The following is a 12,770-nucleotide window of genomic DNA, read 5'->3' as shown; positions in this document are numbered from 1 at the left end:
GATATTTTTTATTTTTCTATTTATTATTACATATAATAAGATATTAATTAAATAGATAATTTAAAAATCAAAGTTTTATCCACCTTAAAACCTAAATTATCATTCAACCCAAATTAAACATCTTCCATTTCAAAATTCAAATCCAAAAAATCCCATAGCCCGTTTAAGCCCAAACCAAAAGCCCAAATCAGAAACACATCAAGACGGCACCGTTTTGGAGGTGCTTCAGTTGTTCGCTTCCTTGTCCCCTTCGGCAGCGTGAGGGGGAGAAGCTGCGAAGAGACAGAGAGGAGCTCGCAGAGGACAGCGGTAGAGAGAAGCTTCGTGTCTCGTGACGTGCTCTGAAGCCTCTTTGGGCTATATAGGAAAATTTTGGAAAAAGGAGGAGGAGATTTTCGGAATAGGAAACAGAGCAGGAGAGAACAGATGCCGAAGAGAAAAGAAGGGTGCTTTAAATTTGAGAGAAGAATTTGAAACTGATGGGATTAGAGTGAAGGATCGAAACAGAGGTGGTTCGGTGAGGGTGTTTCCGGATCTTAAGGAAAAGACAAAGCAGAGAACTTGAGCGAAGCAGAGGTGGAACAGGCGTGAATTATAGTAGGTAAAAAGTTTGTTTTCGTATTTCTCGTCTTTATAAATTGAATAAGAATGAATTGTTAGTTGTTTGATTGAGTTAAATTTGTTTGAGGCTAGCTTTCATGTTTGAGTCATCTTTATGTATGAAACCTCTGTCTCAGTTCTCTTCTGCTTCAACTCTGAGTCTTAAGGAATTAAGCTTGCTGTGTAATTGACAGGGTCTTCTCTGGTGCTTAGTTGTATTTTGGTTGCTTAATCTTTTGTGATTTCTTGGACCTTTTTCTTTCTCGGTGTTTTGATAAATTCTGAAATGCAAAATCAGTCTATATCTATATATATCCTGTTTGACTTGAATGTGAAGGAATTGAGTCTCAATCATAAGACACACTGTTCGCATATAATTGATCCTTTAACTTACTAATTTCGCGAGCTACTTTGGGTGATTTGTTCTGGGTTGTTTTAATTAATACAAACAACTCAATTTACTTATGGGGTCTTGCGTACTGTCCTAGGCTTTGAAATAAGGAACAATGGGCTATGTGGGTATTGATTTGGCATGCTACCTTTTGTTAGTGATTAAATCTTCAATTGTATGCAATATAGATGATAATACTTGCTGTCCAGGAATGCTTCAGTCCATCAAAATTTTTAGCCGGGTGTTTCAGTGTGGAATATACTCAACTTTGATGCGTGGGTGTGATGTTTGATTAAGTTTAAAAATGGAATTTTGAAGGTGGAGGACGGCACGCCAAAATTAAAAAGATTCGTCACAACAATTGCAACAAAATGGTTTCTTGTATATGCTTGCCGTCGACTTAGGACTTTTAGTTCAGATCGACTTAGGAACTTTGGTTGGGATGTCTTTTCTTGGATTCTTCCGTCTCCTTTTTGTGTATACTTAGTGGTGTCTTTACATTTTTAATTTAAAGCAAAAGTAGGAAATTTTTAGATAGCTCAAAAAACCTATGCTACCGGATGGGTGCCTTACACTTTCCTACCTGAGACCATTTTGCAAACTGAATTTTCTCTAAGATTGACCCATGTGCGTTTTGGGTGTTCAATCCCACCTTAAATGGATCAATGACGACTTATTAGAGTTTATTGAAAATTCTTATTTTGGCGGAGTTTTACATTGCGTCATGGTTGTGATAGGATTTGTGAAAGCTGCATGGGGCTTATATGTTGTTCGTGAATTTATAAGCTGATTGAGTATTTAAAGTAGTTGATTTCTTTTCTCTTTTCTTTTAAATAATTATTTTGTTTGGTCCTGAAGTGCGTGCTTGGAGAGAGGTCCGCATATTTCAATTTGTTTTAGTCTGCATGTTATTTTACTTTATTTCTTGTCTTTTCTAATTTTACTTTTGGTCTTAACTGAAAATAAGTGAACCAAATTATTTAAAACTGTGTCACTGGTTGGGACCCCTCCCCTTTCTGTTTCATTTTCGTACTTTGTTTCTTTTAATTATATTAATAGTTGTTTTAGGTGTCTAGTTGCACCTTAAAAGAACTAGGGCTGATCCCTTTCAAATTTATTGAATTTTTTTTTTCGGAGACACCTTTGCGACAGATATCAGTTGAGCAATGCTAATAAATATCTAAATTTTTCGTTCATGTGATTTAATTTGAGGTCCTTAGTGAGGGGCACGTGTCATATGGTCTAGATACTTTTTTTTAATCCCACCAACTGTTTGATGAGAATCTTCTTATTAGTTATAGAAGATGCTTGGTTCCTCTGTTATACCACTGGTTTTTCTTTTTTAGATGAGATAGATGGAAACTATATGAGATAGTTGTTCTTATAGTATGTGGCTGAGATAGATGTTCTTGTGCAATAGAGATGCAGATAATGGAAAGAAAAAAAATGAGGGTGTGTTTTTTCGTGTCTTGGCTTGTAAAAGGCTTTGCGTAGTTTTTTCGCTTCTCTTTTCTGTGTCTGTGTTTTGAATATAGATTGTAGTCCAATGTACCTTGATTTAAGATGGTTGTCATACTATTTGGAGTTTTATTCTCCAATTAATTCATGGTTGGGAGTTTGGATTGAGATTGATCATGCTTGAAGGATATCGTATTTTAGTGAAGTTTGCTAAGAAGAGTGGCTGTGCATTGGGTGTGGATTCCCAGAGGTATTGCGATCAACTCCTACATACAGCACATTTCCCCCATTTTTTCTTTCCAATGGATATAACACAATCAAGGTATTTACTTAGTTTAGTGGATAGTAACCTATATGATTTTGTGAACACTTGTCACCAAGCTAATTGGTTGAAAGTCAGACGCCTTTCTAGATTTGCTCTTTTAGGAACTACAGTAATAAATATAGAGTTCATATTCATATATTTATTTTACCATTGGTGAAGAACTCATCGAAAACACTAATAAGGTAAATATTTTTTGTACATGGGTTGACATCCTCGTGTTGCTTGTATAGTATATTTTATGTTATATTTTTTATCTAAAAAATAAAGATTTTTTGCACATAGAAAACTTTTGGCCATTTAACAATTATGCAAATGGATAGGCGCCTTACCTCTTTCCATCCAATACCATTCTGGGACCTACTTTTCTCGTTTTTAGATTACTGTGTTTGGATGATTGATCTAACTTTTAATTGGATCTATGGCATGCTAAGGTCTTTTCTCTAAAAATTGTTGTTCTTTTTTTTAGAGCCACACACATCACAAGGGTAAGATTCAAGAGGTAGAGTAGCACTAGATGGAAGTTTTAGAGTCAATAATGGAGGAAATCACCATAGGAGGAGAGGAAAATGAGGAAAAGCATGAATCTCGGAAGAGGAAGTGCAGTAATAGAATCCAAGGGGATGATTCTCTTATCTCTGATAAGCTCGACAACAGAATAATTCGATCATTGACGAAGCCATCTTATCTTCTAGGGCTTGGCCCTCGCTCGAAGAGCTTTCGCTGGGAGCATCGTGAGAGGTTGCGCAAGATCCTGTGTGAACTCTTGGGTCAACACAATTGGAAAGAGGCAAGCGGTGTGCTAAGCGTTCTATTACAGGGTACTAAGAGAGAGAAATGTCCTCTATTGAACCGTTTTAAGTATTCGGTATGAGCTCGTTACTCCAGACATTTTTTTGGTAACGTATTTAATGTGCATTAACAATAAAAAGGAAATATTTGTAGGCTGCAATGGAGCTTCTCAAGTATGTACATGGTGAGAATGTCAACCCATTACGGATGAAGAACATATACGATACTTGGATTAGCAGGACAAGTTCCAGGAAAGATGTACCCATAGAGGTATTTGTTAGACTTTTTTTTTGTTTACTGTTGTACGAACTGGACTATTTTATGTGCTCATGTGTTCATGATTTTAGCAATATATTATATATTCCACAACACAGACGGGTTCATATCCTTTAGATTGGTTCATCTGTGCACTCATGTAGATTGGTGTTTACTAAAGATTTGCTTGTTGTGCAGGATAGATCTTTGGTTTATTTGGAGCAGATTCTTTTCTTTCTTTTGCAAGGGGATGAGGAGGATGCATCTCAGGCTGCATCCAGGTATTTTCTCATCCAGATATGGCTTACTAATTTGTGCACATGCTGAAAAAGTTGAATAGCATAATACTTACTTTTATGGACACTTGATCTTATAGTTGCCTAAAATAGTGTTAATTGAAGCAACTTTAGTTGCAAGATTTTCGGCATGCTTTAAGACACAACACACACACGCATGCTCATATGTAAATTACTTGGTTTATTGTGCTTATCGCCTTTTCATGCTTAAGAATTCCTAATTTTCTATTGCACTACTCTGTCTCCTTATTTTTGTCTCATCTAACACAATGTGATTCCAATAACCAAAAATTTTCGTTATGTTGTGAGGCTCAAGAATTTTGGAATGCAAGTTGGTCTGTGTATGAATCAGATGCTTCATGAGATAGGATGACCTTAAATCTTAAGGCTACTGTACAAGGAGTTTCTCTATTGTGACAAAGCATAAGTTAAATATTTGCCTTCTTAATTGGCAAATATGCTAAAATAATCTTGCACGGTAATTCTTTTTAATCATACATGTAGAATCATAGTGAAAGCATGTTGACTCTGTTTGGATATAACATGGGTAAATTTGTGTAGTTGCAAATAGATTTACCTATTCTTGTTTCCAGAATTGCACTGAATTTATGTTTTGAATTCTAATAATGAATCTCATTTTGCAGTTCAGTAGGCAAAAATCTGATAATGATTCTTATATATAGATATTGTAATACAAATTTAAGGAACATCTGAATTACTTATGCTGTTTTTTTTTTTCCAGCCTGATGCAGCGTCATGACTTTGAGAACCACCCTTTGTCATATATGGTTTTGGGCTTAACTTTCTATCAGCTGTGGTACTCTAAATTCCTGAAGGAGATTAATTGTGAAGATGCTGGTCAACTTGACAGCCCTAGTCAATCCAACACGTCAGGAACTAGATTCAGCAATCAAGTTGGGTCAATTTACAGTCATGAAACTAGGACTATCATGAGACATGATTCAGAAACCTCCATAATGAATGACAAAAGGATATCCATGGAGTTCGAAAAGAACCAAGACAGAGCAGTTTCTATGGACAAACTGGAGAGAGAGAATCTCCCACAACTCAGCAACCCATTTGGCTTTTCTGTGTCCTCTGATGAAAATCCAGGCTCTTTCCATAGTAATGTGGCTCATAAATATGATGCTTCTTTTTTCTCTGTTCTTGGTGAGTTTCAATTTCTTTTGTGTGTATTCTCCTTTGTACTACTAATTTAATATGTTGGTAGGTATTTCTTTACCTATGCCTGCATGTTACTAGGTAGATCTATAGGATATAGTTGTCTCTCATTTTGCAACTCTCTCTCTGAAATTCGAAATTTTCAAGGGCCAAGTCGCCACTGGCATTGAGGCAATTATTGCTCTTATTTCACTAGCTATTTTTTGGGTTATGCTGAGAGAGAAAACGAGAGATTTTCACAGGCTACAGGCTACTTGATAAGAGCTTTTTCTTTATGCGTTCAGCTTTTCCATATATTTACAGACAGTGGCAGTGACTCACTTAACCAATGCTTCAGTGGTTACCCTATTTCTGATTTTTTTCGAATTAGGGACCTCATCCATAGATTTTTTGTATTTATTGTATGGATGACACTCCCTTGGTTTCTTGTGAGTAATACTCTTTTCTTATTCAGAATGGCCTCCCCCACTGGGGGTGGGCGGGAAGAGATCCTGAAGTGAAGGCTAGCCTAGGGATTTTTTTTTTTTTCTGAGAGTACCCTAAGGATTTACTGGACCAAGAAACAATTTATGAGCTAGTTTAGCTGCTGTAGGCATACAGAGGCATAAACATGTGAAGGGGATTCGAACTTATGAACACAACAGTAACATATGGATCCAAGGATTTAGGTTTAGCCATGATGAATTTATTTGTCTTATTTTCTTTTGTAGAAATTGCCAGAACCTGAAATCCTTTTAGTTATTGCTAATTTTGTGAGAGGAAAAGATAGGATAAAAATGTACCAAGGGGTGTCACTTGTGTTAGTTAAAAAGAGAAGAGATCCAATAAATTGAACATGTTGACCATATCCACCTCACCTAATGCAGCATGCTTGAACAAAATACAGAGCTTCCTAAGGAAATGATCCTTGGTGGAAGGAAAGGGAGAGGAGATATAAAACGTTCTGCAGTTTCTTCCCTCTAAAATGACCTAAAAAGTAAAAAAAGGGAATGAGGTTGATGAATTTCTTGTCTGCTTGGTTATCGGGCTGCCACTCAGTCCTCAATAGACCCACTGATTGCCAAAGACAAGTTGAGGAGGTTGAGAACTGGGTCCCAAAATCTACTAAACACCATACATTAAAAGAAGAATATGGCTGACGGATTCACACTCAAGCTGGTATTTTCTTTACTCCTCAGAATCAACCTATAAAAATCTGTGTCAAATAAATTGCCACTTTCACTAGAATAGGACAAAGGGACATAAAATAAATAGGGAGATCAGAAAGTGCTCTCTTAATTTAAAGTCTTGTGCCCTAAGCAAGGTAGATCCGCTTCAACCTAGTCAGCCCCTTCTCCATCTTACACACATAAGGGACCCAAATAGCTGCCTTCGTGACTTTGGCACCAAGAGGAGGCCGAGATACTTGATAAGGTTAATTGGTAATTTTTGTAGAGATGATATGTTGTCGGGTTCTAATATTTTCTTAGAGCAAGTTTCGGCAATATGATTTGCTGTTAGGATCTAGTATTTGGTTGGAGCAAATCTATTGTTGTCTTTTGCTGAACTGAATTGAGCCACTTCTACTGAAAAATATCACGGAAAAGCATTTTATTGCCTTCGTTCTTGTTTTTTTTTTCAAAAAAAATAAATCAGATGTACATATCTGAAATATTTAGAAGCTGTTATTTTGGTGGAGTTATAACCTGTTCAGTTTCAACTTCCCTTCTGCTTAAAATTCTTCAGGATGTTCTTAAAGTTGATAATTTCTTGTTACTTTTGTTTTTTACTAGCATATATATTTTCATCAAATCTTCTGAAAAACTATATCTTTTTAAAATATATTTGGATCATATAATGCATATTGAAGTTTTGACTTGTGTTGTTTAAGATGGCCTTGCTTCATGGTTGTTGCCCTTGCGATTACCTCAAAATCCTGAGTACCATATGCAAATGCTTAACGATCCTTATTATAAGGATGCCGTGAAGCATCTGCGACTTGCTCTTTATTCAGTGCCTCCTATATTGGCCGCCTTACATCCTCTAATTCAGGTAAAATAATATATATAATTTTTTTATATGAAAGGAATGCATGTTTATTACATTTGTGACACATTGATTAAATCTGTGCCAAGTGCATAGGAAAGTCGAGAATTGAATTAAGTTGTGATTATTTAATTCATAATGCTTAAAATTGAATTACTGTTTGTACGAGGTACAAAAATTGAGGGTTGTGACACTTGATATGAATGATAATTGTAAAACTACTGTAGACAGTGAGATCAGGCTGCCCATTTTCACGAATAAGTTCAGCATTTTGTATCATAAATTGAGAGCATGGGGTTTTACAGCACCAAATCAGATTTATATCCTCTCTCCTGCAATTATTTTCTCCTGCAATTTCTTTATACATTTGTGCTGCACTGATGTATGAATCACATTGGTCATATACACATGCTAAAATTAACTTGGTGACAATTGAACCTAAAGATTTTTTTCAAATTTAAGAATCAAACATTGTCTAAAAGAATTCCAACTTTTAATATTTGAGTCAAATGACACTGCTTTCCGTTTCCTCTATCCTGTGCTTGCGCTCCCTGGTACATCCACAACAACTGGTTGATAATTATACTAATTTATGGATAATACTAATGCATGGATAGTTCAATCATCCACTTATAAAATAAAGATATTTTTCAAGTTGAGTATGTCAGTATGTAGTATGTACTACTGTCTGCTTTTCGAGACTATCCTTTTCCTTGCAAGGGGAAGCTGTGAAACCTTTGCAAGTTTTAACCAAATAAACAAGGCTGAAAGTCTTAAGGTGTTTTAGGCTTCTCCTGAAACTTACTTCAGGTTGTCAAAATTTTTTTTCCTTCCACATCACTGCAATAGTAGATATCTGCAAGATTTCTTTAACACCGGTGGTTGCCCCCAAATCTTTCTAGTTGATTCAGTTCAAGCATTGCTGATGCTTTTTCATTTCTTCCTGAAGAGACAAATAGGCATCCAAGGGTCTTTCTCCCAATGACCTGGAGATTTTTTGTTTCACATGGTTTTTGTGCTGCAAATGTTCCTCAGATGTCAGTTAATCCATTTTATGGCAAGGTTTATGAAAGGTTCACTTGTGGAAAGAAGAATACGCAAGAGTTTTAGCTAAGTGTCTAATTCTATGCATTATTTTATTTATTTGTTTGTGGGAAGTGTGTCTTGTCTCATTTAGTGTTGCGTCAGTTATTGTTGGTTATTAGGCAGCTTTTTATGTTTGAAAAAGTATTATGGGTCTACTACTCTTTTGTAGTTATGATCCTAATTAGTAGTAACTGTCCTAGGTTAAGGCCATCTATTCAGAGAATAAAATATGCAGAATATTATTTAATTATTTAGTCAGTACTTTGAACTCCAGGAGCCATTCTGGTCTCTTTTAATTAGTCCAGACATTCAATCAAATAAGGTCAGACAGGAAGGTAAAACCATAAATTTTTTGGTTCTTCATCCTTAGGCTTTGGTATGCAAGGATTCATAACTAGATCCAGGGCACAGGATTCTAATGTTTTGTATATGTGCTTGGTTATTGGTAATTTTCTTTTTGGGGTATAAAAAGGAGAAATATTGTTACAAAAAAAAAAAAGAGAAATACAGAAAGGAGAAGGGATCAGTCAACGGCAACCTCAAAACTAGAAAGAGTAAGGGGAAAGAAAAAGGAAAGGAAAATCATTCACGATATAATCTCAGTTGTCTAGTCACTTTGCAAAGTAATTAAGAAATCCCCAGAAATAGACCTAAGACTAAACCCAAAGAAGACTCCAAAAGAACTAGTCTGTCCCACAGCAAGGAAAAAAGGGGATTGGAATCAATTTTTGATAACTTTTTACATTTTCTCCAACCACAACATACACAATCCAGAAAAAGAAGCTTCAGTAACATTTTTTTTCATCCTTGCTCACACGACATTATTCTGTTGATGATATACATAGAAGCCTTTAGCTGTCTACTAGAAATTATTAGGTTAAGGCTTATCAACCATTAATTTTAGGTGCCAAATTTTTCAGTTAATAGTATATCTAAAGGATTTTCCTTGAGAATTAGAACTGCAACTACTTACATATGCAGTACACTTTGAATCATTACCTCTGCATTTCTCGGCTTTCGAAGGAGTCGAATCTGATTTTAACATCATTAAGAATAACTGATTTAACTATTTTGGTTCTTATATTTTAGGGCATAACGTTGATTATTTTGACGATTTAGGTAAATTTGTAGATATGCTAATCGAGATGTAAATTCTGTATATGGGGGGTGCTCCCTTAACACCTTTTTATATTAATACTACTCTTACTTTTATTTCAAAAAAAAAAAACCTCTACATTTCTCTTTTTTTTTTTTTTGAAAAAAACCTCATTTCTCTTTTATATTCCAACAAGAGGTTTCCAGGAGAGCTTGTGGTATGTTACTTGTATGCATTTGTTATTTTGAGTATGTTTAAAATTGTTGGAAAAAATGTATTTAAAGTAATATGATGCTTTAAATTATTTAAATTCTTATTTAAAAAATTAACAGTTGTATCTTTGGATAAAATATTGATTTAAAAAATAAACTGATATTTTTAATAAACAGTTATTATTAAAGGAGGATACCAAGAGAGTAACTATGGAAATTAGTTAAATAATAGATAAAAAACCTGAAAGTTAGGATTAGAGTGAAAGTCGCTTTTGAGAACCTAATCAACATTCTACATTTTATGCTATCAAATAGAATTCTAGTACATGGTACGCAAGCTTATGCTATCAAATGCAGATATTAGTACATGGTACTTAAAACTGTCTATGAGCAATAAATAAGCAATCTCAAATATGCTTATGAATATTCTGTATGTTGTGGGTATTGTAATTCGGGTTTTTGCTTGAGTAAAAACTATCATCCTCAGATTTTCCTACTTTGTGCCAGTTATTGCTAATTGGAGGTCAAATAGACAGTACAATGAATGAAGTTGAGAAGTTCTGTCATAATTCAGATGCGGCATTTGCTTTTAGGTATGAAGTTCTTTTCCAAGACTTTTGCTGTTATCGAAGAAATTAAAGAAGATTGGCAGGGATGTCAAGAACTAAAATATTCCATTTGGCTAGAGAAGAATTGAAAAATATATGCATAATTTCCCTTGAAATCATTCTGAAAGGATTAATAGGAATGTTTGTCTTTTTTCCTTATAAACGCATGTGCTTTGTGCAGAATAAGGACTGCTATTCTTGAGTGTTTCAACCACAATGATCCTATGCTTTCAAAGTATTATGAAGACATATTAAAGAAGGATCCAACATGCAATCATTCACTGGAGAGACTTGTCAAGATGCATCAAGATGGTATATCATTCAAGAACTAATCTTGCTTGTTTAAACCATTAACTATGCCTCACTTGTTCTTGATGGTGATGTTGTCATTCTTCTTACATATTTCAGGTCTAGTGTTTTGGTATCCAAGTTATCTTTACTTATTGTTGATAAATGGAATAACATTATAAATCTTTAAAGTCCTCTTATTTGGCTGTAGGCTGATGCATAGCTTTCTTTTCTAGCCATTTTAAAAAGATTGTAGTCAACATTTGTCCTGGAACTTTAAGTGCAGAAAATTGATTTCATTCCTTCTCATGTGTTTTTAGCAGTATTTAAGAATCCTTAATCATATGTAAACATTCTGATTTTTTATTATTCAGATAATTTACAGATGATGAAAAAGATTAAGATTGGCACGAGTAATAATCTATATTTGGGTTCTAAGAATGATACTCACCCAGGAAGTCTGTGAAACCAAATTTGAACTGTTTTAAAGTTCAAATTTTGTTTATGTACTTTCACATATTAAAACCACATTTCCAGTAATGGTATAAATATTTCCTTCCTAACAAAATCTTCAAACTTTCTCACCTTGTAATTTGGTGTCTTCTGGTCAATATCAGATATAAGCTCCTTTGTCTTTTTGGTCATAGATATCTGTGTTTGCATCTGAGGAAATATGTTTATTTTAATTCTCTTTTTGGCACCCCTTGCTAGTACATAGACTGTGAAAATGCTGAAGCTCAAAACCCTGGATGTTTGCACCTGTTGTCACGGTCCTTTGTTTGGATCTGGTTAAGGGGCCTGAGAGTGGAAAGCCCCGAAGCAAGCTGGCTGGTTGCTTACCAGATTTTTGCCGGTTCTGGCCTATGTTGAGGCTCTTAAAGACAACATCCAATATTTAGAGTATATCTCCGATGTTAGCATTAATAGCTAACGAGCTTTATTGATAACAATAAACATATATGGAAGGAAGTTCTAAGAATTAGTATATTAGACTAATAGGGTTCATGGACCTGCGAGATCAAAAATCCAACTCCTAAAATAGAATAAAATGTGCACAAAACCTAGGTAGAGTCCTAATTCAACACCTATCAGTTCCTACAAGAACCTTAATGTTTAGCAAGGTCATCGTGCACGATACAAAGGACAACCCTATAGAGTCTGATAATATTTCCTGTCTCTACCGTGGGTCCCTCGTGCATCGACTTTTGCAGAAAACCTGTCGATTGTAACATTTACCCTCTCCTTGAAATCTTCAAGTGCGTGTTGATTGGTGTGCATTTACCATTTGTTATATTATTTTTCATAAATTATTTATGGCACTATAGTCTGATATGCTTTGTCTAAATTCTGCAGGGGACTATAGTGCAGAATCCCTACTGGAAATGATAGCTCTGCATTTGGATGCTAGCCATGCCGAATGCACCATATGGAAAGAATTTGCTTCATGCTTCCTTAAACTCTCTCTGCGTGATGAGGATACTCTCTCAGCATGTCTGGATGGCAATGATGGAGTGCAAAAGCAGCGGTTTTCCGTCCGTTACAATAGGACACCAGAAATATTTACTGAGAGGAAATCAGGAAAGGCTTGGAGGCTAAGATGTAGGTGGTGGCTGAAGCGTCACTTCAGCAACAACATGCTTGCATCAGAAATTGTAAGAGGTAATTCAGTGTCCTTTTATCATAGAGATACTTTGCTGTTTACCACCTATGGCCTAATGCATTATACTAGTTTGGGTTTCCCTGCTCGAACCAATAGATCATACATATAGACAATCGACTGCAGCTTTATATGGCAATTCCACCTATGCCCAATGCTTAATTCTAGCTTTTAGCGTTTAGTAGTCTCATTCTGCTGCGATTAAGCTAACTCGCCGTAAATTTGCAACAGGTGACATGCAGCTCCTAACGTATAAAGCAGCATCGGCATCCCATATGTATGGACAAGAGTTCGGCTATGTTTTAAAGGTGTACAATTTGTTAGAGAATCAAAACGATAGGGACTTGTTCATGTTCTTGAAGATGCACATGCTGTATTCCATTAGAATTCAGCAAAGCTTGCAACAGAGAACTACTTTATGAATTGTTGTTTCAGTTATTTAATTAAATTAATTTTATGCATCATATAATCCTATAGTTTGGATGAGTTCCTGGTAGTTTTC

The 12,770-nt window shown here is 35.3% G+C and overlaps 1 protein-coding gene across 2 annotated transcripts; it reads left to right on the top strand.

Annotated features, from left to right (window-relative positions):
- Positions 1–73: 73 nt before the first annotated feature.
- Positions 74–12,729, top strand: LOC110808873 (TAF RNA polymerase I subunit A). Of its 2 annotated transcripts, none has more exons than XM_022034492.2 (10): positions 74–597; positions 3,241–3,639; positions 3,717–3,833; positions 4,017–4,099; positions 4,857–5,284; positions 7,167–7,327; positions 10,223–10,308; positions 10,505–10,635; positions 11,965–12,270; positions 12,500–12,729. In XM_022034492.2, the coding sequence occupies exons 2-10, from the start codon at positions 3,289–3,291 to the stop codon at positions 12,688–12,690; spliced, it is 1,854 nt and encodes a 617-aa protein (XP_021890184.2). In that variant the 5' UTR covers positions 74–597; positions 3,241–3,288; the 3' UTR covers positions 12,691–12,729. The 2 variants fall into 2 exon arrangements, with proteins under 2 accessions (XP_021890184.2, XP_021890183.2); XM_022034491.2 differs by having other exon boundaries at positions 75–601.
- Positions 12,730–12,770: the final 41 nt, after the last annotated feature.

This window comes from Carica papaya, chromosome 4, assembly GCF_054855325.1.
Source record: "Carica papaya isolate Zhongbai chromosome 4, ASM5485532v1, whole genome shotgun sequence".
NCBI lineage: Eukaryota > Viridiplantae > Streptophyta > Magnoliopsida > Brassicales > Caricaceae > Carica > Carica papaya.
Note: the sequence above shows the minus strand (reverse complement) of the source record. Positions and strands in the feature narration are given on the sequence as shown.